Source organism: Acanthopagrus latus, chromosome 6 (genome assembly GCF_904848185.1).
Source record: "Acanthopagrus latus isolate v.2019 chromosome 6, fAcaLat1.1, whole genome shotgun sequence".
NCBI lineage: Eukaryota > Metazoa > Chordata > Actinopteri > Spariformes > Sparidae > Acanthopagrus > Acanthopagrus latus.
In genome coordinates, this window is record NC_051044.1 from 22701523 (window position 1) to 22727657 (window position 26135).

The 26135-nt window shown below is 42.5% G+C and overlaps 3 protein-coding genes across 5 annotated transcripts; all 3 read left to right on the plus strand.

The window, feature by feature from the left end:
* The first annotated feature begins 12 nt into the window (after positions 1–12).
* On the plus strand, positions 13–13528 carry fam219aa (family with sequence similarity 219 member Aa). Of its 3 annotated transcripts, none has more exons than XM_037100762.1 (7): positions 13–75; positions 494–741; positions 5855–5951; positions 6802–6895; positions 7570–7650; positions 9614–9689; positions 10128–13528. In XM_037100762.1, the coding sequence occupies exons 2-7, from the start codon at positions 682–684 to the stop codon at positions 10284–10286; spliced, it is 567 nt and encodes a 188-aa protein (XP_036956657.1). In that variant the 5' UTR covers positions 13–75; positions 494–681; the 3' UTR covers positions 10287–13528. The 3 variants fall into 3 exon arrangements, with proteins under 3 accessions (XP_036956657.1, XP_036956656.1, XP_036956658.1); XM_037100761.1 differs by lacking the exon at positions 13–75 and adding an exon at positions 137–267; XM_037100763.1 differs by lacking the exon at positions 13–75 and having other exon boundaries at positions 473–741; positions 9614–9668.
* Positions 13529–14225: 697 nt separating this feature from the next.
* Positions 14226–20612, plus strand: zgc:109965 (uncharacterized protein LOC619266 homolog). Its single transcript, XM_037100760.1, has 16 exons — positions 14226–14371; positions 14462–14650; positions 15988–16178; positions 16388–16532; positions 16626–16723; positions 16804–16881; positions 17529–17632; positions 17964–18052; positions 18187–18326; positions 18411–18589; positions 19168–19255; positions 19388–19426; positions 19696–19868; positions 19959–20012; positions 20096–20174; positions 20315–20612. Exons 2-16 carry the CDS (start codon positions 14500–14502, stop codon positions 20369–20371), a joined length of 1665 nt encoding a protein of 554 aa, XP_036956655.1. The 5' UTR covers positions 14226–14371; positions 14462–14499; the 3' UTR covers positions 20372–20612.
* Positions 20613–21641: 1029 nt separating this feature from the next.
* LOC119021892 lies at positions 21642–24026 on the plus strand. The gene is made up of 5 exons (XM_037102481.1): positions 21642–21761; positions 23105–23418; positions 23499–23546; positions 23706–23816; positions 23907–24026. The coding sequence occupies exons 1-5, from the start codon at positions 21642–21644 to the stop codon at positions 23995–23997; spliced, it is 684 nt and encodes a 227-aa protein (XP_036958376.1). The 3' UTR covers positions 23998–24026.
* Positions 24027–26135: the final 2109 nt, after the last annotated feature.

The window sequence follows — 26135 nt, forward strand, 5'->3', positions numbered from 1 at the left end:
GTCTCTGTCGGTCACTGAAGAGAGCAAAGATCATAATCAAGTCAAGATAGTTCCCAACACACGGTGCCCACATAGGTTAGGCTCACGTCTGTTTTTTTTCAGTTTGTCATTACTATATATTGACAAATATACTTTAATTGAATAATATGTTTCAGGTTTTGAACCCTCATTGTTGCGGTTAGCTTTTTAACGATAGCTTTCGTGTTATTAAAACAGAAAGCTAGAAGAAGTACCGTTAGCCTGCATTGCATTGTTGAAAGATAGAAGGTCAGTGGCCATGTTTTTCTGTAAAAGTATTAAGGCATAGTGTTAGGGTACACGAATATATGGACGCTAGGGTGGTGGGGGGTAACAGTAGGGTTTTAAAGTACAGGCTTGGATAACTATGTCAATCACATATTTGAATTCACCGTCACTAAATAAATTTGCTTCACTACGCATTTCAATATGATCTCCTCTGTGATTGGACGGACTTGTCATGAATATTTTATAGACCCGGAAGTGGGGCGGTACTGCTGTTTTGCTGTCGAGTCACCTCTGTCAGGATGGAGGAAAACGAACTGCTATCATGCTGAAAAACGAAGGATCCCGACAATCGAGCATCATAAACCGGGACAGTTGAGACACAAGGCATCGTTTAGTCTTCGCTCTGCTGCGTCGTTTCTGTAACGCTTCGCCAAAATGATGGAAGAGATCGACCGGTTCCAAGTACCTCCAGTCAACGGAGAGACACAGCCTTTGGTAAGAGAGGACAGACAAAAACACACATTATGCAAATGGCTCTGTTGAATGCAAGCGTACACCACCGTTTTATGTTATATTTTTCCTGTCTCGTGTGTGCGGGTTATCGCGACAGCTGTGTCACATAATCTTCGCGTGAGAGCTAGCAGATAGCAATCTACAGCTGCGGCACAGACCGCAGCTTTGGGATGGGGTGTAAATTGATTTTCTATAGATGAAAGGACAGGCAGCCAGCGGTGGATCCTCCCTCTATAGAATGCTTCCATTAATAATACATATTATACGTAAATAATTAAACGAGACTACACTTTCTACCATCGGAGGAATAAAACTACGCACTTGACTGGAATCACGATTCCTTTTTTAAAAAAATCCACGTCTGTATGCGCTTGTTTACATCGATAGCTGACACGGCCCCCTGTTTTTTCCAGTTTCCCGTCATTTGGTGACGTGTTATCTGGGTCTGAATGGCTCCGTTAGCCTAAATGTGAATAGGGGCTCTGTCCCAACCGACACTGCAGACAGCAACCCTGATGAGGACTAGCCCGAGCAGGCCCATAGTAATAGTCTCTCCTCCTCCTCCTCCTCCTCTTCCTCCCATGATTTATTACAGTTTCAGATCTGCTAGTGAAATTAGAATACAGTAGCCAAATCATCATAACGTTGATGTTTCCCGTGCTCTCTCCAATGCACTGTTTATGACACACATCTATCTGTGCTATAATGCCATTATAATACAGGCCCAACCTGCACATGGGACTAGATCCAAAATGATAAGTCATGGCCACCAATAGGCAACTGATCGGCTGCTCCTGTTCCATACATTTCCTCAAGAGTTGGTAACACAGCTCATGACTATTGGGTCTGATTTGCTGGCTTCATTCCCCACACTTCAAACAAAGCAGTCTCAAACAGCTGTCCCCCCCATTTTTTTTTTTTTTAAGATCTTGCCTCTGGGGCTTTTTTAGGCAAAAGCACAGCTCCAACTTGTTATATTCATTATCACACCCGTGCTTCCCCGGGCCTGCTACCCCTGAGGCTAAACTTCAGCAGAAATCACAGAAAGAACATACTTTCTCTGGTACAGAAAGTCTGCTTTATTATGCAGGCAGCGATTGCCTCTCCCTATGAAGATTTGATGCTCTCGTTTTTCTTCCAGTGAGATTTTTTTCTTCATACCTCTGGATCAGAGATACTTGGGTCGTGGCTGCGGTGGTCAGCTTCGGTTCTAAAATGGTATATTTTATTCCTTACCACCTCGTGTAATTATCACGGCCGAGTCTCCCTCCTATCCTATTGCTTGCAGTTCTGGCCTCCCTCGCTTTGTATTTATGCCATACCTGATTGTGTCAGGATCGCAGTCACTGTGGCACACATGGCTGTGCATTTTAATGCTAATAACTTCATTGTGATTCATAAACCCGCATGAATTCACTCGGCACCTGCCTACTTGTCCAGAATGAATTTCACACAAATTAAGCAGCTTTATGTAGACGTGTTTGTCTCTTATCAGTTCGATGTTTCAGGCTCTAGCTGAAATATAAACACTTCGTATGAAGTTTGGGGCCTTTGAAGACGATTACTTTTATGATATTTAGACTGCAGTCCAGCCCAGTTGCCATTGTCATAAGGATAACATGCAACTCTTTTAACGGTCACCTGATGTATCAGTCCACACCGCTATTGGCCAGTGGGAGGCCATGATGTATAATCCACCAATCGCTTGGTGTCTGTGCTGTGTCAGCAACCTTGTAGCTCTTCATCATCAGAGGCAGTAAAGGAGTCACTAACAGGAGGACAGGCTGATGGAACTAAGAGGTCATTTCATTTATATATGTGTGTGTGGGTGTGTGTGTGTGTGTGTGTGTGTGTATGTGTGTGTGTGAGAGAGAGAGAGAGAGACCATGGGTGAGTATAGGTGTATGTGAATGCATGTTGAAGGTCAGGGCCACTTGGCATGTTTTACTTTAATACATCAGAATCAATGTGTCACCGCCAAGTGTCACAGGTCAGGTCTGGTCATGTGTTAGTGGCTGTCAGCACTTCTATGGTTTTACATGGATCTATAGGCCCACTTCAGATAGCTGTTGTTAACCTATGACTATTTTATTATCAACTAATCTGCAGATGTTTATTTTATGATCGATCAGTTAATGGTTTAGTCTGTAAAATGACAAAATAGAGTGATGTCTTCAGAGTTGTACAACCAACCGTCCAAAACCCAAAGCTCTCATTTACTATCATACGTGACTAAGAAAATCAGCAGATACTTACGTTTCAGAAGCTTGAAAAGGAATTTAAATGATTAATTATTAACGTAGTTGGCAATTTGAATGACTTAACAGCTCATCGACTAATTTTTGAAGCTCTAGTTGCGACTGACTAATAATCAAAGTAAGGGAATAATAATCTAGCAGGCCATATATACATTTTTTTTGTAATGTAATTAGGTTTGGGAACTTTTGCCAGTTTTTTTTGGGGCCAAACTTTACACTGGTAATAAAATGTCATATTCGTTACGAAGAGTTTTAGCTTGTTTATTGTGGGCTCCCTGCTACTTGCCATCAGTGAATATGCTGTCTTATGTTTGAAAAGTGGCAGTGGATTCTGTCATAGACAGCTTAATACCAAATCCCTTTCATTATTCGCAGCCAGCTCTGCTGAAAAATGTTCAAAGGGATGTCTCTGACAGACAATATGTCCCTGCTTCATCACAGTATCTTCCTGTAGCGGATGGGAAGTGTGAAAAACAAGAATGATAAAAAAGAAAAAAAAATCCAGCGGGTTAGCCCAGTGATCCAAGGGACGGGCCTGTCGCAGAACAGAAAGAGCTCATGTCTGCGCCTGTTACAGCGGGAGTACCTCATCTGCACACTGTGCTGTCATTGCTCCTGCTAGTCTTCGTAATGAATTCACTGTTGCAGCTGTCATTAATTATTCCAGCTGAGTGAACAGTGCTTCATTACCAGATGAGGATGAGACTGTTGGATCCATTGAATGTGTGTCCGGCCATATTGGACCACAGACATGAATGAAAAGTTCCTGTTGAGTCGTGGCGAACTGGAAGGTGGTAACTTGTCTATCACAAGACGTTTGAATTCTGGGATAAGGGTATGCTGCTCTGTTGCAGGTTGTTCCAATGTATGAAGCTGACAAATCTTTATGATTTCATCCCTTACCGGTTGAGTAGAAACTGAAAAATTATTGGACAGTGAAAATCTGGAGGGAACATGGGCCATATTTCAACCCTAACTACATATTTGATAACCCATTAGCCAATGTTAGCATTTACCCGCTTTCTAGCTAATGTCACCTTTGGATGACACCCAGTGTGTTTCACTTCCAGGTGTAAATGCATGTGCACAAGATATATGGGTTGATATATTACAGCTAAAATACTCATCATATCGTGTAACACTATCAAACAGTTGTTAGCTTGGGACTGGTTGAATGCTAACGTTAGCTGTTGTCTAACAGAACCTGTTTAACATTGAATAATGTCCCGATGTCCCTCTGGATTTTCACTATCTATGGTCTTTTCAGTTGCTGATCAATTTGGAAGCAGTGAAATGATAATGATCTGTCAGATTCCCCACGTTTATACGGCTTGCAGTCTGCAACACAGCAGTACTACGGTTGAACTTCCCACCTCGAGCGTGATGTCAAAAGAAAATGGCCGCTGGATGGTTAATATGGTTAATGGAGCCTTTAAAACCTAAATCTAAGACGGTGTTAAGGTATATATATCGATAATGATATGATAATAATCATGATAATAATAATGATGATGGTGATGATGGTAATGATAATAATATATTGTGCAGCCCCGGGTTATGCTTGTAACTAGACATGCATGTAAACATGTTGTGCCTCGCTCTGCTATTTTACCAAATAGTGTTGTTGGCAGCTTGTTTTTTTAAATGTGTGACATGAAAAGAGATATGCAAAATAAGCTCGGCACTGTCCCCACTACATGCTCATGAATTTTTCATAAGCTCCTGTGAGATTGGATAAGCTCAATTGGTTTCCTGGAATTGCCCCAAATTCTTAAAGTATTTCACAATAATGCCATGAGGGTGGTCGATGAAAACAGATTCAGGCATTTCTGTGTCTAGACCAATTTATTTAGTCATCCCTTCACGCAGACTTTTATCATGTTTTTATGAAGTATAAACACACCTAGGCCTGTTAGATGTCTCATAGATATTCCACACTTTGATTCAAAGCATTATTTCACATTATTAAAAGATATTATTAAAGGCAGAATCCTGTATCTCAGTGAAAAAGCAACGGCTTATTTGAATTTTCAGCTTTAGCTATAATGTTCCATGTTTCAGCTCCAGTTATTTAACTCCTTGGACGATCCTTTTAAACGTAGCAGCCGCTTCTCCAGAGAGAACACAGAGTTACTGGGAGCCGAACTCCTGGTGGTCTCCTTCGTCCACATGTGGCCCCGAGGAGTCCCTCAGAGTGCAACAAGGGGAGGCCTGTAGGATCAACATAATGTGGAGCTCTGTCAGCAGAAGCAGGCCAAGCGCAGGCCCAGCTCCCCGCTCTCAATTCTGGGGGAAACCGTGGCTCCAACAGCAACCCCCTCTGTTCTCCCACGGCCTCCTCCCCATGCCGTCACCGCTCACACATAAAAGAGACAGAGCTGGTGACATAGGCAGCCTATTGATGCTGCAAAACCAGGCAGCTATAGTTGCGCGTACAGGCTTGGGAAATCTCGCCAGGGTATTGGACACAAGCAGGTCGTGAAAAGGAGCAGATTTTCCGGCCTGTGTTCGCCTGGTGATAGCTCAGTGGGTCGCTCTCGGTGCTGAGTTGATTGTGCCCTCAGGACTGCTTTTTTTTTTTTTTTTTCAGGTTCCCAACGGCAGTATAGCACAAGTTAATTTGGAAGTGTATTACCAGAAAACAGCTTGGGTCCAAGTTTAATCCCTGTCAGCTAGTGAATTTGCAAACACTGCAGCAGTGACACAAAAAAGGATTATCTATGGAGAGACAGAGATTGTACTATGAGATTGTACTAAAGTAATATCACATGCTGTGAATGTTGTTATACGGTTGCGTCCATGCTACAACGCTCTCCACTGTGGCATTGTTTTCCTAGGACCCAGCAGCTTCCTCCACCTCCGAGGCGGACCCTGACACCAAGGGGGAGACCGTGGCCATGAACTACAAGCCCTCACCCCTGCAAGTGCAAATAGGTATCGACAATCAACACACTGCAAATCAAAATATGTGACATGACTTCACTTCACCTTCTGTTATTAAGGTTTAACAGTAAGCAGAGGCAAATAATGAAAGGCCCCTATGCATTCAGTGCATGTAGCACATGCAATAAACGTGTCACAGGTGGCCACGATGGGCAGTGTTTACTGAACTCCACCGTACAAGGCCAAAATAAGCAGAGTCTGTTCAACATCAGTTCATATCCAGCATGGTATGATATTCACTGGGAGCGCTGTATGTCAGTGAAATAATATTCTCCAGCCTCGCAATTTATCTCCCCTGTCAGAGGTGTTGGAACATTTTCTGAGCTGCCTCTGTTATTGTGCCGCCACAGCACTGTGAAAGCCTTTGTCGCACTCAAGATTCCTCGCTTTATTTAGTCCCAAAAGTTTTTCCAAAGAATCCCTTCCTGGAAAGCATGTTTAGATAGAAACTGTGGGCATAAATGTCGATTATATACACTGACACTGCAGACAACTGCCAGATGTTAGCGGCTATTTATGGGTTTTTGTCCAGTGTGAAAGGGGTAAGAGATTAGCATTCAACTGTATAATCCCTATTGTAGGAAAACACCATATTTTCATGGTTTTTACCCATATACGTATGTGCTAAGAATTTCCAACCATTGCCACTGCCATTGGACGCCATGTTTAAGTCACTTTGTATTATATGCCGGCTATATACTGTAACTCACTGGTGTAATGGAAAACTAAAAGTCCGATTTCAAGAAACAAAAACATGTAAATCTACAATTGGCGGTCATGACGTTGACATTTATTAATGCATTTATTGATGACCTCCTGTCCTGATCCTGTGTTTTCCCAGAGAAACAGAGGGACCTTGCCAGGAAGGGATCAGTGAAGAATGGCACCGTGGGAAGTCCTGTCAATCAGCAACCCAAGAAGAATGCCAGGACAAGGTGACCGCTTCCGCTGCCTGTTTGTTTCTCACTTGTGATGTCCAGCACAAGCACAGATGTTAAACTCTCTGTCGATTAGCATCTCGCGCAGTCTGTCTCTGTAACCTCTACTCCACTTTCAATGTCGTCCTGCTACTGAATGCGATCTCTGCTGCCAGCCTGCTCGGGACGCCATCAGACTTCCTAATGCTACAACCACACAGACAACAAGGCTTTTTTTTTTTTAGGGCAGGTGGAATTGAATGTTTTTATGAGTGTGAATGTTGATAAAAGAGTCAGCATGTTAAAAACATAAACCCAATGCAACCCACAGTATTGACAACTGGCTCATCTGTCTAATCCCACTCCCCAGTGGATTAGTGGAATTGTAAGAAAGCACTCCGACTGGTCCGGACCCCGAGTCTCTGAGGGGGGGAGATAATCTGGGAACGCCTGCAGTCTGACTGCAGCAGATTAGCCCCAATTTTTGTTTTCTTTGTGGCCTGTAGGGAGAGTGCCACGCTCGGGACAATTATCCTGTTTTGTGTGTGGCTGTCTTACATTTCATTATTTCACTTCCTCCATGGCTTAAAATGTTCTGAATTATGTTTGTGGGTGCCGAACACTTTTTCACAGTTTTGTCTCCTTTGTGTGCTTTCCTCGCGTTTCGTCTTGTTTTCTGCGCTCGTCTTTAGGTTGGTGGTGCCAAACAAAGGCTACTCCTCTTTAGACCAGAGCCCAGATGAGAAGCCCCTTGTGGCACTGGACACTGACAGGTATGTACATTCTTGAGTTTCTTCATATGAAGTTCCGTAACACTAAAATACGACGCTGCCAGAAGAGCAAAACATGACAGGCTGACCTAAAAGGATTGAAAAGAAAAAAAAAAAAAAAGCTAACTTTTAGTTTTATAGGTCTCACTCTGTCGTGATGGTACATTAATCCATAGAGTAACTTGAGAGAGTTCTTAACAGAAGGGATCCTAAAAAGGGGCAAAGCCTCTCCCAGGGCGCAGGATTAGAGGATAGGGGGGTGAGGATTTGGACAGGGAAAAGCGGCTCAGAGGGAGTGCACGCTTCCACCCCGTACCAGCAGGTCTGTATGTGACACAGATGAGTCCCCAGCCTTTGTGCCCTCCGTATGCCGCTACATGGGGGGAGAAAACACTCTCATATGAAACGAGCACACTGGAAGCCGACCCGCGCTCGTGAAGCATGTATTGCATCATACACACCCTCTGACGAGCTTTCTGACTCACGACAACACATGACAGTCTTTGTTCACTGTCCACATTTTAGATTCACGTGCTCAGCTTTCAGCACACTGTCGCACTGTTATGTCTGCGTACAGTGTGTGAATAAGGCGGATGATTCATTTGGAGGGGGGGGTAAAAGTCTGTTAGCTTTCTAGCGTTAGCATGACATTACCATGCCTTGGATCCAGTTTTGTGTGGAGAAGGCTTCAAGCGTCCCGTTTGTTGTTTTATATGCGCTACAGTGTGTCTGTTCATCCAGCCTCATCATTGAAGGCAGTCGCAGCAGATTGTCTCGGTGGGTTAGAATGTGAAATCACCCCGCTGGAAAAAAAACGGCATAGACCAGCACCAAAACACAATATGTTTTTTTTGGGGGGGCTGGTTTTGCTGCTGGTCTATGCTGGTTTTTTCCAGCAGGGCATGTTTACTAATCTGTGACTTTAGATAAGAGACACAACCTCTGATAGTGGAACTTATATTAACTAATACCGGAACTTTTTAAAATGATAAAATATAGGCTACTACTTAGCCCCTGATGATGTCATCGCGGTTTTAGAGAGACTAAGTAAACTTGAATAGACCTATATGTAGGAACTGACTGCTGCTAGCTGTATCTGTCTTTAGCTTATACGCTCAGGCACCTATTCATCCTGTTGTCCCATTAGCTGACTCTGCTTGTACTGTACTGGGGGCTCAGAGAGAAGAACAGGAGAAGTCTAGATGTTGTTTACTGAGGGTAAACTCAAGGTACTGAAGGTGGCCTACAAAATGCCTGCCTGGTTAGCATGCTAACTTAAGTAGCAATCTGTGCAACACAGTACATGTATGTATAGCATCAAAACTGTAATTTCTTCAACTTCTTTTTAATAGTTTTACTTGATTGTTGAATGTGTTAAACTAAATGTCCTTCAAATTGCACCTTTACCTTGATACCTTCCCCACACTGGGACCATAGAGTTCGAAAGACGTGGGTGTTTACCGGGCAGGGAGCGTAGAACAAAAAATATTAGATTTGCATTATGGGGAATGTAGGATCCTTTTTTTTACTTTTTTTTTTTTTTTTTATACAATCCAGTCCATGGTCTGAAACTCAGGATATTTCAGTTTTTGGATGTGCATGATTAGTACTTAGTTGGTTTATAGCCTCACCAGTCTGCACCTGAAATAGCTCTCAGTCAAACTTGTTATGATTATTATAATGTCTTATAAGTGTGCATATTTAAATGACTTATTGACACAATGAGAAAACGAGAAATGTCTTTCCCAAAACTACATTGTGCACCTTTAAACTTCCGTTTGAACATCTGGGAGAAGGGTCGTTCGGAACATCTCTACACAAACTCGGACTCTGCTGCTTCAGTTTGAACCATTTTTAAAAGTCTGCAGACAACAGCACGTCGCTCGTCCACCATGTGTTACTTTTTACTTGGACCCTCCCCGTTTGAGTCTGCCGTGTCTAACCGCTGATGTCTTCTGTCTTTCAGTGACGATGACTTCGACATGTCCAGATACTCCTCATCAGGATACTCCTCAGCCGAGGTGAGATGTCTGAGGGACCAGGTATCTATACACACATTATACTGTTTCACAGCGTCATTTGGTGAATCCACAATCATCACCACCCGAACACCCAGTTCCATTGTCACACCACCCACACCAGGTATATGTGCACCCTTTCACAGTCACAGTCTCGTGTAAATATTTGTTCATGATTCTCATCCAAATTCCTCTTTCTTTCTTCCTCTTTTTATTTTTGCTTCTTACTTCACTCCACTTCCACCAGCAACCTGACTGTACTCCATGTTCCTGTTTTGTTTTTTTTTGTTTCTGTAAAATTTGATTGATTTGGATCACCATGTTCTTGAACACTCTCAATAATATTTTTAGATCCAGCGTAGTAAATAATTGAGCTAACAAGGTCATTTCTAGCTCAATAGTTTGTCAAGATTGCCCTGAAGCTCCTGCTGATGCTGCCTCTCCTCTCTTTTGCTCCTACAGCAGATCAACCAGGACCTGAACATCCAGCTCCTGAAGGACGGGTACCGGCTTGATGAGATCCCGGATGACGAGGACCTGGATCTGATCCCCCCAAAAGCGGTCAACCCCACCTGCATGTGCTGCCAGGCTGCTCCCTCCACGGCCTGTCAAATCCAGTAGCACCATTTACTCCCCCCCCACCCAAAAAAAAGATCTCCTGCCTGCCACCTGCACTGAGGCCAACCATCGACCAGAGTGGCAGCAGGGAGGAAGAACTATTGGCTGGCAATGGCACAAAGGGAAAACAAGGGTTTCTAAATGCTAAAATAAGAAATGGAGATGGGTCAGGTCTTGAGAAAAGAGTCAATATGTACAGTATCCGTGCACGTTCCTCCTATGGTAGGGTCTGTGCATCTTACTTCTGCATTGTTGGTTTAGCGAAGGACTCGACTGATGGCAGAAACATTACCTCTGAGGAAAACACGTTACTTTTGCTTCACCTTCATTTGACTTCCATCTCATGCTTGTGGATAATTTTGTGGTTTGCAAGGACCGTTAAAGGATTGTGCGACATGGCGGAAGAGCAGAAACGGAGCGATTCAACCAAAACACCGGAGATGGTGACAAGGGGACATTACCGTGACATCAGCACACCATGCGTGGAATCTTCTTCTGCTGGTGTGTCGCTGATGGGCGATGGATGAGAGGAGATTGGAAAGTTTTATAGCGGCCATTCCTTTTCTCTCTCTCATTCCTTTCAGCCGGTCTGCTTCATCTTCTTGTGTATACGTGTCAAACATGATAAAGACGTGTGTGTGTCTAATTATGTCCACGAGAGTAGTTCTAAACCACCCGGCTGCCGGTAAAACACTAATGCTTACACTAAGATCTCATGTCCAAGATTTTCTTTTATTTAAGGTTCGTCTCTTACACCAAGGTTGTACTGCTCGATTGTTTCACATTCAGTTCAGAGAAGCTGAAAACAAATTAGTTTTGCATGTTGCCTGTTAACACTGTGTCCAGATGACCAGCCTGTGCAGATAATTTCACAGTTTTTACTGACCCCCTGACCAGATCCTTGTGCCGATGAGACATTATGTGAGGCGTGCTTTGAAAAAAACATCAAGTTAGTCACATTTAGGTTCACCTGCTGTAGTATCAGTAGATATAGAGAAACCGTTCATGAGTTGGTGTGTTCTTTGTTTTTTTGTCCCCGACATGAGTGGATGTTTAAGTGGATCTCGGAGGCGGTCACCACCAGTGAATGTGGCTACAGAAAAATTCATAAACTTGAGTGGATACATGAATTGATGAATGGTGTAGAATATCTGCAGATACATAGAGAGTTGTGCACTTTTGGTTCTGAAGAATGTCTGTAAAGTGATTCCATATCGCCTGGATGGAAATGAAAGGGGATTTTTAATTTTTAATTTTTTTTTTTTTAATTTATTTTTTAATACAAACCAAGGAAGGTGTAAAAAGCTCTCCTTCTGTTTAGGTTTAGTTGTAGGTGTGTTTGTTGTGTATGGCTGTACATTTGTGCATATTCCCCTTGAGTTTCAATATAGCCAATCTGTCTGATCTGGGGACGAGGACTGTATATGTAGCACCGGACACAGCTGTGTATTGTCACTGCTTCATGCCAATGGATGTTTTTCCATGATGTTAAAAAGGAAATAGTAATTGCTGTAACTGAAAGAATACTGTTTATTTTTCATGTTTACATCACTCTGAAGACATCAGTAGAGCTTTACAGACATCGGATCATAAAAGTCACCTACAAGTGCAACCCAACCACCAGAATATATGTTGGCAGTGTATGTTTCTGCAAACTATGGATACTATTAAAATACCTGTTCAACCCAAGCAAAGCTGTAAATGATCCAAAAGTCCCCTTTAAAAATATCCAGCAGTCACACTTAGAAATGTCTAAATGCAGCCTCAAGTAGCCGTTACTGGCCTTTGCCACTAACTCCACCGTCGCTGCCTCCACCTCCCAATGTGAAGGTCGGTGAACATGATGTGGTGTGGTGCGCAGCTGATGACTTGTACAAATGCAAATCAGTGGCTTGCAGAAACATAACTGCCAGCGTTTTATCCTATTGACTGGGCTGGAATGTGAGTCTGCTCCGTACAAATGACACTGGAAGACCAGGCCGAGTTTCCCGAAAACACAGTAACAACGAGAGTTTGTAAAATGTAAAATACTCCCTGATCATGCATATTTTGACTAGTACGACACCTGAGAAGAACTCTTTATTCTTTAGAATAACTTTTAACTCGATCCCGCTCAGTGGTGGACTCGGGGAGTGGGGGAGCAGACGGGGCAATCTCCATGTTTGGAAAAAAAAAAAAAATGCTTTGAAAGTAACCCTCTGGGATTCCTCGGTGGTAGATGAAATGTCTGCCTCTCAAACATCCCGAGTCCGCCACTGATCCTGAAGCATGTGTGCATTTTACACTCTCATGGTAACATTCAGAATATTCTGTTGACTTTTGTACAGAGGATTTCAGATAAAGATGTGAAGTTACTTCTGAAATACTATGTGGATATATCGCAGTGTTTTGGGGGAAACTTTGCATTCATCTTTTGTACCTGATGCGCTTCTTATTTGGTTGAGCACTTTGCATTTTTATGAAAATCCATACAGCGAAACAGCAAAAGCCATCTTATGTAAGTCACTGAGCGATGATACAGTGTGATATGTTTGGCTTCAAATGACGGCGTCTCTTGAGAATGTTCTCATTCGGAGAGCGTGTGGTAAAGAAAGTTCATGTTCGTGTATGTGGAGAGTAAATGGAACTTAAAAAACACCGGGAAAGAGAAAACAAGATGTTACTTCTGACTATTAACTTCTCTCGTCACTGATATATCTGATATAGCCTCAATGTTTCTATAGCATTTGAGTCACAAAAGTAAGCAAGCTTAAAAACAACATTTCATTTGCAAATACGGTGCCATATGTGTAGATAATTAAATGACTTGCATTAGGTAGAATGAAGACGGTCAGGTAATATGTCACTGATACCTGTTGCTGTGCTCTGTAAACATTAACACTGAGTGACTGACTGTGTGATTGACTGGTGCTGATTTCTTTTCTTTTTTTCTCCTTTTTTTTCTATCATTAACATCCTAATAGATTCACACACAGGTCCTACTGGATGCACTACTTCTGGCCAATGTCGTCTCACTTGGGGAGTCTAAAGTAATGCATTATAACAGATAAGCTATTTATTTGCAGTTGTGTGTTTTTTTTAATTTATTTTTCAAGAATGGGAAGCAGTTCATATGCGGACGGACGCTTTTTATTTGTCAGGTGCTTATTATGATGATTGTGAAACTGGTTCCATTTAGATTTTAACAGTGTTCAAAGTTCCGTGTATAGTGCAACATATCAAAAAATAAATATTAGATATCTCAAGTCTGACTGTGCCACGTTTTTGTATTGTTTTTAAAGGTGCAACGTGAAAGAATTTCAGATATTGATGTTATGTCATAGATGTCTACGTTATGTGTTACAGATATACAGTATCTCCTGAAGTCAGCACGCTGGCCTGTAAGTCGCTTTCTCCGCCGCAGTCCAAAGCTCCTGTGCTCAGCAATGTACACCAACACTACCCTAGTAGCCTGGTTAGCTGCACAGCTAGCTGAGCTGACAAGCTAACTGTGGCTACAGTCAAGGATGTATAAACAGAGTCCAGTCAGCAGCAGTTACTCTGGTGATAGGGGAATATGAATTCCATTTATGTTCTTCCAATTCTTATGCATTGCACCTTTAATCCTTTTACAGACATTTCTCTAAAACAGTATGTTACATGTTCCAATGACAGACACAATGATTTGAGGCCTGTAAAGCCTCTGTCAGTTGTCAAGAGCTCCAATCCACTGGGCCCGCCAAACTCTTCTCTGCAGGAGACGAAGCAAATAGCTGCTGTACGAAACAGTTTGCCTGCCTCCCACACAGAGTCTCTGCTGGCGATGTGTGATTACCTGCTGGAGTATATGGGTGTAGCGCTGCAGCCAGGAAGGGGAGGATGGGGAGGAAGAGGGATAGCTATATAGACAGACAGATGAGTAGTGAGTGTGAGGGGGTGGGGGGTTGGGTATTTGTGATTAGCCTTGAGTTGATCCCTTGGGAGCAGATGGTGAATGGTGGCTTACCTACGGGAGAAGCCTTAGTTTGTGTCCACGCTGCAAGGAGTAGTAGTGAAGTTGAGGAAGACGTAGTGAGAAGAGCTCATGAGGCGGGACTCCTAGGAGAGAGGTGAGGAAAACCCTAACTCTACCCAAAAATGATGCCAGTAGACCGCCAGGCCTTGATTGCGGTTACTGTAACATCAGTCTTCCCTTGTAGATCGAAACTATAGCCAAAGCGAGGCAGGACGTGACATCATGTCGCCGAGAGACGCGTGTGTAGCCGCCGGTCTGCTGCTGCTGCTGCTCTGCGTCCAGTGTCTGCATGGCTCCGCTCTTCCTGCTGTATCCTCCTATGAGTTCACTGCCTACAGGATGCAACAGTACAACCTGGTACAACAGAAGCATGGTAAGTTCAGAGATAGCCAGTCGCCAGAATAAATTGGTAATAAGTTGGTAAAGTATAGTTCTGCATAACCACAGATAAGTTGATTATCTATATTTCTTTATGTTGCAACTTTTATGTTCGAACACCACTCACCTGGTTAGGTTTAGGCACAAAAGCCACTTGGTTAAGGTTAGGAAAACATCATGTTATGGCTCAAAGTAGGTGCATTGTCACCACAAACACAACTGGAATTTATCCGAAAGGTCTCCTTAGCAATTTCCAGTAGTGTGACGTTTGCAAATATTGGAATGTTGTGGTCACTTGTTGGATATATTCAGTGGTTTCAACCTTAAAAATGTTGAAACACAGACTCGAACTGTGGCCACTGGCTTCACTGTCCCTGTTAACCCCCGACATGAATGTCAGCTAATAAGACATGTAATGTGACTGTTAAGTCAGACATTTTTGTGGAAATGGTGCATCGTCTATGACACATACAAATTTGAATGCATCTATGGTTTGCAGAAATGTAAACTGGAATGGTTAACAGAGCTAATCATCAGTGGTACTGGGAAGTAAAAAACAGTACTCAAGCTCTGTACTTGAGCACAGTTTTGTTGTAGTTTACTTGAATATTTCCATTTCATTCTACTTTATACTTATTATACGGACATCAGATATCAAACTAGTATCCCAACCTTTCTGGATTGTGACCCCTTATTCAAAAGCAGTTTATAATTGGGGTGTTTTACATGTCAATGAGTTATAAAAAAAGAGATTTCCCCTTTTGGTGGTTACTTAACTGTGTTAGGCCCAAATAGATAAAGATATCCAATATTTCCTAAAACGCAAAGGTCAGGGGAAGGTCTGAAAAATTAATATAAATTTGTGGTGCATAACTTTGCTAATTTAAATTCTTTATTGTCATTGACGTCCGCCGAAAGCCACTTTTTCTGCTGACCACCCGCTTTTCCTTTCAAAACCTAAATTTAATTTAGCTGATAATGCTTCTATAATTTTACATAATTAGCACTCTGAATGCGAGACTTCTCATTGGTTATATTTGCACTGTCGCACTGGTACTTTCACAAAGGATCCCTGCTCATCTCACATGTTATTTAGTGCTTTTGAGGCATACATCTTCTAAAACTGTAGATGTCATTCGTATCTTCAGGGACAGATCCATCAACATGAATGGCTGAGTCCAGCAAAGGATTGGGAGAGGTCTTTAGTTCTGTTACATTTAGAATAATCAGTGATTCAAAAAGACACAAATGAAAGGTTTGTGAAAGGTTGAGAAAAACGTCAACAACTTTCCAGTTTTAGTGTATTTTGGTGTCCTTTTCATGTCTGCTGAGGTTGCCGCGGAGCTATTGTGGTGGCGGAGGCGCGCTCAGCTGACGAGCCGGTGCTGACCCGCCGCTGTGTCATCATGAAGGTGCTGGACTTCACCACTCAGAAATACCTCGAGGCCCAGAGGCAAAACGCTGCTGCCGTGCTGATCCTGCTGCCCAAAAATATCTCTGCCGTCCCCCATGACACCTTACAGGTAACAAGTCATCAGACGTTGTGCTCAAGGGCCTGCTGCAAGGCAACGAGGAAATAAATGACATCAGATACAATTCAGTGAAGATTTTCTGAATATAATCTTAGCCAAATGCTCCAGAGAATTATGTAACATAACAGCTTGTGTTATGAGAAAAAAAAAAATATTAATGATTTGTGCCTTGTGACATGATGTCTCTATCTCCCTCTCAGTCCTTCATGGTGGGTGAGAGCGAAGCCTTGCTGAAGGAGACCCTCATGCCGGTGTACGTGGCGCCTGAGGATGAGCAGCTGCTTTACATGTATGAGGAGGTTAAGCAAGCTGCAGCCACCAGGACCTCATCTATATTCATCAGAGGTGAGAGGAGCGAGATGATGCGTCGATGTACATTTAGATTTAAGACACGACAGCATGTTTACACTAAGGTTTGTGTGCTTTCACTGTTGGCAGTCCTTCGGAGCATGGTCACAGCTACGGCCTTTCAGATCCTAGTGAGCAACAACGTTCCCATTAAGGCCATCACTGACAACACCATAGTCGCACTGGAGGTGAGACTTTGTATCTCAGTCAAACCTGATCACTTTGGCTCCTCAGTTCTGCACTGTATAACTGATGATTTGTATTTCAGGGAGTGCTCCCTGGTGCAGGAGAGGATGTGCCAACCATCGTCATCACTGCGCACTATGATTCCTATGGGCTGGCACCGGTGAGCTACATAGCACTGATGAAACACTTCATGAAACATGTGTTAGCCACAGGTTCCGAAGCTCCACCACATGGAAACTAAAACTTCAGCCTCTGCACTCTGGCTTGGATCTTGGCACAGGCCCTCTAGGTGCAGGTTTAGGGCCTCTTTGCCACTAGGGGGCCCAGAGGGAGGGGGAAGGAACGTCAACTGGCCACATTAAATAATCTTTCACAGTTATTTTAAATATTTTGATATGCATGGAAATGCTGTTGAGGTTTTACCTTATTTGTTATTTATTTAACTATTATTTATAATTTATTTAATTATATTTGAATATTTACATCTGAATGAGTAAAGGCATTAAAATGTAACATGCATATAAACTCACTATGTAATGTAGGGCTATACTTTTCTTAGTGAATGGTTACTTATCAGTTGCATGAATACAACATTATAAAGTGATATGCTGATATAAGGCTAATTATTTTTGTTTAAATAATTCATTAAATAATATTTTTTTGGTTTGTTTACCAGATATCAAAATGTGTGTACAGTCTGCCCGGTGAATTCTATCCATTTGATCTGGCCCTGCTTGTTCAAATTAAAAATACTATATTAATGCAGGTTTTTTTTTTTGTGTGTGTGTGTGTGTGCGTGTTACACAGTGGTTGTCGTATGGAGCAGACTCTAATGGCAGTGGGGTTGCCATCCTGCTGGAGCTGGCACGTCTCTTCCAGAAGCTTTTTAGCAGCCCAAGCACCAGACCACTGTGAGTTATAATTCCCACATAGAGGGACCGTCTAACATAACCAAACATATGCTATATGGTCGTGTATCCAAAGCGGCCCGTAATGCTAAAATGTAAGCAATGATAACCATGACAACATGCAATTTTGTTATGAGTGAAGAAAATAATTGTCCCATTGTTAAGACATCTGTAGACGATCACCAATTTTTTAGGGGGATACTGCCAGATAAACAAATATGTGCTTATCTCGTTATCTTGAGACTGACTCGTGTTTTTTGGTGCAAATCATGTTGTAGAATTGGGTTTATCTTGAATAAAATGTTTGATGTCAGATTGCCTTTTGGTCTTTCAGATATAATTTAATGTTCTCCTTAACGGGAGGAGGAAAATACAATTTCCTTGGCACAAAGAGATGGATTGAAGAGAATCTGGACCATGCTGGTGAGTTTTTCTTCAAGCGTTTGGGATCTGGGGCCTGTCCTGTGCCAGACATGTTAAGTAATGCCGCAGTGCTAACACATATCTGAATATGAGCAACCCAGTTGATGCATCTCATCCAAACTTTTCCTCTCCAGAGTCCAGCCTTCTCCACGACAATGTGGCGTTTGTTCTGTGTTTGGACACACTGGCCAACAGTGATGAGCTGTACATGCACGTGTCCCGTCCCCCTAAACCGGACACTCCCATGCATGCTTTCATTCAACAGCTGGAGGAGGTAACAAGCTCTTCTGCCAGTTACAAACTATGGAGTGGACTTATGTTAGTTCTTATGAGTTTAAATTTGTGATCCCTCCTCCAGGTGGTTACCTCCAGGTTTCCCTGGGTGAGGCTGGGACTGGTCCATAAGAAGATCAATCTTGTTGAGTCCACAGTTGCCTGGGAGCATGAGCGCTACAGCCTGCGCAGGATACCCAGTTTCACTCTGTCTCATCTGGAAGACCCCAAATCTGAGCTCCGTGGCTCCATCCTGGACACCATGTAGGCTCTAGATACTGTTCATTCTTTATTGGAGCCCAGTTAGCTTCCACAAAGGGACTGCTAGTCTTCCTGGGGTCCTAATCTGCAAAATAACCACAAATATAGCTAGTTAACATTGCACAGTAACATTCATTGCAACAAATTGTACTATATTACATTTATTGTGTGATTGACCACCTGACTGTGTCCTCAAATGCTTTGTTAACAAGAGACGAACCTGAGCAGGTTGATTGCCATTCACAATGTTGCCACTTTGATCCCCAGAACAAGTGCACAAGCTTACGCTATCACATCGAAGGAGTCACACTGTAATTTTGTTAGGAATTACACAATCAAGTGATACTGAACTACTGTGGTTCGATCCCTGACCCCTGAAGCTGACATGGACCAGACCAAAATCCCAAATCCCAGTGGCTCTTCCACTGTTGTGTGACTAGTTACTGCTTCTGATGGTAGCCTCTGTCACCAGTGTATGGATGAGTGTGATTGCTAACTTGTGCTTTGAGTAGTTGGTAAGACTAAAGAAGCTCTGTATAAACACAGTCCATTTACCACCTGTTCTTTGTGTCTTCTCACAGGTCACAAGTGGACTTCAGGAAACTCAAACGTAATGGCGTCATCTTAGCCGAAGCACTGGCACGTTACATGTACAATCTCTCTGACAAGGTAGATAAATGCATGGAAACAGAGTGCATGTGTCCGAGTACTGAAACTGTGGTTTTCATCATTTCATCATCAGTTTATTTTTTTTGGCACGCGTTTTAACGTGTGTCTTATCTTTTTATAACCGTCTACAAGGGCACGCCAAAAGATGTGCAGGTCTTCAAGGGCCAGATGGTAAGTTCCCAGGTATTTTGATAAATATGCAAAGATAAATACTGACCTCTGGTGTTACCTTATGAGAATTGCAGAATGTGTTTGTGTCTTGAGGCCTGGTTCTGGGTAATAACCTTAGCATTTTAATTCATTTGAAATCATTTGTTAGAGTGTATCGGGACTGTAATGGGTTTAAATTGTAGAAAGTTTAGTATTTTAGATATTTTAACTCATCTCATACGTTTCCTACATGCTCCTTTCCTTAAATCCTCGTCTTCCCCCTGACGCAGGACGTTCATGATGGCCGTATGTCCAGTCTGATGTCCTTCCTCACGTCGGTCCCTCGGGCCACCCAGCTGCTGGATAAGGAGCCCAGTCACGTCCTGCTGGTCAACTCACTGGAGCACGAGTTCAAGCGTTACCTGCAGCAGGTTCACAGACACGCCTTCCGACAGGACAAGAGGTAACGCGTGGTGGCAGAAGCCTCTTCTATGTCCTCACTTGTACCGTAGGAAAATAACCAACAACTAATCATCTAAATTTCTTCATACAGGGACCCTGATATTACCTTCTTTGATCAAATGAACCAACCAATAGTGATGTACAGGTAAATATCTGTGTTCTTATGCAGTTTGTGCATGTGGTGATTTCAATAAACACTTGGACATTGACAGTTTTTTTTATTCCCAGAGTGAAGCCTGCAGCCTTTGATCTGTTCCTTGGTGGCTGCATCGCTGGTTATCTGGGGATTGTTTACTATGCCATTCAGGTTTGTTAATGCACCTTTTATACCCCATTCATATTGTATTGCTGCACTACCTCGGTTGTCGTTGAATACTTTCAAAGCACTGGCAGATTGATGTATCGGGATTTGTTTTCTTTAGAGTATCTGTTTGCTCTGTCTTCCAGAATTTCGGCTATCTCTACGCAAAGCTCAAAGCAGCAGTGAAATCCAAGCACCAGTAAATAAGGCCGTGCGCGCTGAGTGTGTGATGACAAGGGCTTTGAAGTCTAGCGCTGCACATGATGGACTCCTGCTACACAGCCAGCGCAGAACATGAAAGCGGTGCAACAAGAACCTGCCCAGACTGCTCATATATGCACGTCTTGTGAAGTGCGCATTTGCTGTGAAATGTATATTGTTTAAAAAAAAGATTTTTGTATCTTTCATTATTCACTAATCCGCTGTACTGTAAAGGAAACAAATAAAAAGAGACGTTTGGGATTTTGCTCACATCAAAGTGTGCCACAGAAAGGGAACACGAGCTAGAGATGGGATTTGATTTGAGTGGCCGTGAAGGACGTTCCTGCCACATCGCTGCTATGATTCCCTGTGTCCTCTGCTCTGCATCTGTTGACATGGATTTGACTGGGCTTAACATGGCTGTCAAACAAGGCCCAGCCACTGCAGCGAGATGAACAGCCAGTTCCTGTCACAGATAACTCAAAGGGAGCAATGGAGACACAAAGGCACCCTACAGCGCTTGGTGAATTATTGATGCTCGTGTGGCATGCTGACAGTGAGTGGAGGTGACCCTGGGTGGTAGCGGTGGTGGTGGTGATGGTGGGAGATTCTTAGAACTCTCTCTTCTGGTTTGCTCCAGTCCCGCGGATCTGATAAGACTGATTCTGTTTTGGCTGCAAGGCGGCTGAACAGCTGAGAGCTGAGCGTTAGTGTTTTCAGATCAGTGCTGAATGGTTTGCGAGAGCCCCTGTGAGGGGAAGTAGGTCATGGACAGTGACCCCAGGTATGTGTGTCTCTGCAGGGGGCCCGGGGCTTAGAAGGATTAGTGACTGAGTGCTCGGGTAGCAACAAAGAGTTGTTCTGGTTCAGCAAGGATGCTCTTTACCTGTCTCTACCTCCAACATTGCAGATTCATCACAAAAGCTATACGTTTTTACAACATTTATACATTTTTCTGACTTGCTGAGTAGGATCCACACAGGCTCTATATCAACTGATGCATATGCACAAGATGAATACTGTGTCGTGATGCATTAAACAGAGTGAAAGTAATATATACAAGCGACACTGGTGGCAACATAGCAACAAATTCCAGCAGAAAAAAAACATACACATAATTGGCTTTTGTGCAGACAGAAGTGGAAGTTAAACATATACACATGTATGAGGGGAAGGGAGGAGCCAGCAGGTGACAGGGGAGGAGAAGGATGTTCATGACTTTCAGACGGACAGGAGGAGAGCAGTGGAAAATAAGTGAGACAATCAGTGAAGATGGCTCCCCAGCTCTACATCACCGCGTACAAAGAGCAGTTTGCGTCTCCCGGCAGGACCAAGCGAGAACCACTTCGACCCACCTCTGCCAACCGCAGGAACAACCCCCAGCCCCGGCCGGTAAGAGGGCTTAAAAGGATGATGTATTCATTTATAATTGATTAAAAAAAAATGTTGATATGTGATATAATTTAGCAAATAATGTCTCCAAACTAATGAAACATAGCATTGCATTTCTGGTGGTGCATTTAAGGTCAAACGAAGACTAAACGAGTCACTTAATATTGGCACTCTCTTTATTGCTCTTTATGCAGCCAGAGTTAGGTGTCTTACACTAATTGGCGACTGGTTGTTTACATTTCCCCGTGCTCACTGAAAGCTGTATCCCATCTATTATTCAGCACCTCCTTCATGCCTATTTATTTATCCTGACACGGAGTAAACACAGCTCGGAGGAGAGTAAAGCCGCTCTGCTGTAAAGAAAAGAACAACCCAATGACTGCGTGAAAGTTATGACAGTAATGTATGGAACATTTACATTTTGCACATTAAGGTCTAATTTTGTTTACAGTTTCCAGTGTATTTCAGTGATTACAGATAAGAAAGTCACGCAGGAGAAATACAAATGATTCATTTAATGAGAATAATGAAAAAAACAACAACAAACAAAATAGAAGGAGAGGTGACGTTGTCTGTGCTAGTGCTATCCAGATTCTTCTTCACCTTATCTACTTCTTCTTCTTGTATTTTATAACTGTACACAGTGTTTTAAAAAGTACCTTAAAGTCATATTTGAGTAAAAGTAAACATATCATGTAAAAATATTCTGGAAAAAGTAGAAGTCACCCGTCATTATTTGTGTGTTACAGTATCTGATATTGACTGTACTTGAGTACAGTAATAAATGTAACAAAATGCACTTACTCAGTTCTGAGGTACTTGGACTTTACTTGAGTATTCCTATTTTCTGTTTATACTTCCATTCCACTACATTTTGGAGGCAAACATTCTTACTCACTACATTCACATTTATGTAATCATTGTAGTAACTAGTTACTAGCCACAAAACACCCATTACTGATTCTAATAATTCAAAAAAAGTGCTACAAATTGTATCTGACAATTCTTCCCTAATCGATTATCAGATCTAATAATCAATTTTTTTTTGACTTTAGGAATCAGCTTTTTTAAAATTAAGTCCACTGGATTTATGAAAGACACTACTTTGGATTGATGCAGCATGTAATCTTCAAAGTAACTACTAACTAACGTTTTCAAATAAATGTAGAGGAGTAAAAGTAAACTACTTGCCTCTAACATGTAGTGCAGTGGAAGTGAAAAGTAGCAGAAAATAGTACATGTACCCCAAAATTACACTTAAGTACAGTGCTTGAGTAAATATACTTAGTTACATTACATCACTGCCTACAGTGTGCGTGCCCGTCTTTCTCTCACCTCTCCAGGACTTTCTGTTTCCCCGGAGTCTCCAGCCCAACTACAGGTCGTGCCGCACACTACCGCCCCCCTCGGCCCCTGTGGACGCCGACCGCCCTCTCTTCCCCCCAGTCAGACATCTGTCATTCCACAGTCCGGTTACAGCTTATCCTGACAACCACCTGAACACAGTGGACACGGACAAACCAAACCACATGCCTCCTGTCAACCCATCCACAGCACAGGCTCTGCCCTCTGCTGACGGCGTGCAGAAACTACAGCTGACTGAGCCGCCTGCGGGCCCTGGATTTGAGCTCCACCCGGCTTTGAAGAACCCAGCAAGGTAGCAGTTGATCGGTTTAATCTTCAGTCCAAAGATAACACTAAATACTCATTGATTCTAATTGATTTTCTTTACATCAGAGTGGATTATCAGAGGAATGTTTATCCTCTCTCAGCACAGCAACTCAGGTGAGCGGACGACCTCTGACCTCTTCTCATATCCTTTAAAACCCTGAAAACACCTGATAAATTGTTGAGCAGTATTGGGTGATATCTGAATCTTGTTACTGTGTAAAAAACAAAACAAAAAAACAAAACAAACCTGAAACTGGACATTGTTTTTGACAGGCAACGTTCAGCTATTCATCTTCGGACAAGACCCCAAACGGGCAACCCTCAACGCCACTTTCCACGGACACAATTCTGGAGGTCAAGTTCCAATAGCAGCCTGGATTATAGGTGCGTGTTTCATTTTAAATATTGTGTTGATGGAAAGATTTCTTAGTACTATAAATAATCACCACTTTTGCTCTGACGATCTCTCAACAGTGGGTGCTACAGCTGCTTCCATGTGGTGAAGCCCTACCAGGCTGGCCACTACATCATACACCCAGAGTTTGTGTCTGAGTGCCTTCGTTAGGACTATTAGAGCACGGGCTTCCACTGTGGGGGATTGGGGACCTGCAGAGGTCTTTGACGGGGCTCTGGAGGCTCCCCAGCAAAATGAGGGATCATTAACTTCACTATTGTTTAATTCTCTACAAATTAACCCAGTGAGACGAGGTGCAAGAATGAATAATGCGACTGCTGGCTGCACTCTCACCACTATTATCTCCCTACATGCAGCATGGACACTTACAATTCAGTTCTAAATCAGCAGCAAAGATCTTCTCCCCACGAGGGAGGGCTTGTCGTGATCAAATCGAATGAGGCGCTGTGGGCCTAACGTGTGTCAGTCAATGACACCAAAGGAACAGTTCACCCAAAAATAGAAATATAGTTATAATCTGCTCAGCCCCATTTCAAGTGAAGCTTTGTGGTCAAGAAAACGTTTATTTGGCTTCAAAGCAACACACAGCATTGCATCATTCTTCTCAACAACCTAAGTAGAATGGGACTGGAAATGTAAAACAACAATGTAAAAATGAATTATGAATTAAAATAATGAGATAGGGATAATCCACAGAATGTAGGGAGGATTCTATTTTATTTGATTTTGTTTTATGATGTGAAGTAGTGTCATATTTCACACACCACATACTCCTGTGCAGTAGATGGCAGTATGCACCTTCTAAGACAAATAAGTTAAACAGACAAAGAAGAAGAACTGAAACAAACAAACAAACAACAAAAAGACCACAAGACGGCTCCATACAGGTTATTCTGTGTTATTTAAGTCTCTGCAAGCCCGGAGATCCCGAATTGATTTGAAAACACGTCATTTACACGCTTTTGAAAGCTGAAATTTTCACTGTAGCTGCTGAGCTAAAAGCATTTGCATGACTGAACTGGGTGCACAAACTCCACCTGAAGTCAAGGTTGCAAGTCATGTCTTTTTAGACCGATTAGGGATCTCAGGGCTTCTGGAGGCTTTGATTACACTGGACAAGCTGTACTGAGGCACTTTAAGTTGTTTAGTTTTAACGCTTTAAAACAAGTCCCCATTTACCGTTTTGTAGCACGCTGCACTTCTGTAGTTGTGAAACTCCAAAAACATACGGACATCAAAAACAGTTGATTTCATTTTTAATCGACATGGAGATGTGTAGATAATCAATTAATTATGTTCTTCACTACATGTTTTGAGCTTTGAATACAGATATGGCAGTGGGAAAAAAAATCAAACATCATTCAGTTGTCTAGATGATATCCAGATAACAAAAGTGTTGCAGACACCCTCATCGGACACACCCCACATACCCCGTGGAATGATGGCACTAGGGCAATCCGCTCCTGTTCGCCAGATCTGAGTCACAAACAGGCCATAGGAGCACCAGATGTCAGCCAAGAGCAGCCTGTTCGCTCTTGGCTGACATCTCTTGCTATGGCCTGCTTGTGACTTAGACCTGGTGTGGGCCAGATCTGGGCAGCACCAGCTTTGCTTTCTGGGCACTGCTCTCCCAGCCATCCGTGAAGAGGGATCCCTCTTTGAATTGCCTTTTCCAAGGTTTCTTTTTTCCTTGTCTTCTTAGAGAGTGTAGGCTCAAAGGACCTGTATCCTCCTCTGACACATTGGGCTTGGAAACTTTGGGCAGAAACTGCTCCTACAGTTTCCCTCAGCCTCACATTACCCCACTCTCGATAAACAATTAAAAATAGAAAATAAAAGAATAACAGTTGTATCCAAATCTTCATTTTTTCAGATATTACTGATTTTCTCTACAGTGAATAATACATTTACAACAACAAAATTTAGCATAACAGAGACAGTGCTGGATAAAAGATGTATCTACGGTTGTTTTTGCAGTGGTTTGACATCTGTTGGTGTGGTTTGAAAATTTGAATCTTGTTTAAAAATTATATTTTTCTTTTAATAGCTATTACGTGGCATTTATCTTATTTTTGGGTCTAATAATGACCTTTTGAGCAACGATGGTGACATATTTTAGCTCATATTGTAAAACATTTTATTCCAGTAAAACAAACGTTTTTGTGGCCATTTATTAGGAATAAACTGTATGTATGAATGTCAGAATGGAAACTATGATTGTGTATGATTACTGACAACAGAATAATTTGAAATACATTAGCTGGATTTTAATTTCAGTGTTGGTAGAC

Excerpts from the sequence above, each read along its gene's own strand:
- fam219aa (XM_037100762.1), top strand. The coding sequence starts at position 682 with ATGATGGAAGAGATCGACCGGTTCCAAGTACCTCCAGTCAACGGAGAG. Across the intron at positions 7,651-9,613 it reads GTGGCACTGGACACTGACAG|TGACGATGACTTCGACATGT; the intron begins GTATGTACATTC and ends TCTGTCTTTCAG. Across the intron at positions 9,690-10,127 it reads TGAGATGTCTGAGGGACCAG|CAGATCAACCAGGACCTGAA; the intron begins GTATCTATACAC and ends TTGCTCCTACAG.
- zgc:109965 (XM_037100760.1), top strand. The coding sequence starts at position 14,500 with ATGTCGCCGAGAGACGCGTGTGTAGCCGCCGGTCTGCTGCTGCTGCTG. Across the intron at positions 16,724-16,803 it reads ACACCATAGTCGCACTGGAG|GGAGTGCTCCCTGGTGCAGG; the intron begins GTGAGACTTTGT and ends TTTGTATTTCAG. Across the intron at positions 16,882-17,528 it reads ATTCCTATGGGCTGGCACCG|TGGTTGTCGTATGGAGCAGA; the intron begins GTGAGCTACATA and ends CGTGTTACACAG.
- LOC119021892 (XM_037102481.1), top strand. The coding sequence starts at position 21,642 with ATGGCTCCCCAGCTCTACATCACCGCGTACAAAGAGCAGTTTGCGTCT. Across the intron at positions 21,762-23,104 it reads ACAACCCCCAGCCCCGGCCG|GACTTTCTGTTTCCCCGGAG; the intron begins GTAAGAGGGCTT and ends TCACCTCTCCAG. Across the intron at positions 23,547-23,705 it reads CTCTCAGCACAGCAACTCAG|GCAACGTTCAGCTATTCATC; the intron begins GTGAGCGGACGA and ends TGTTTTTGACAG.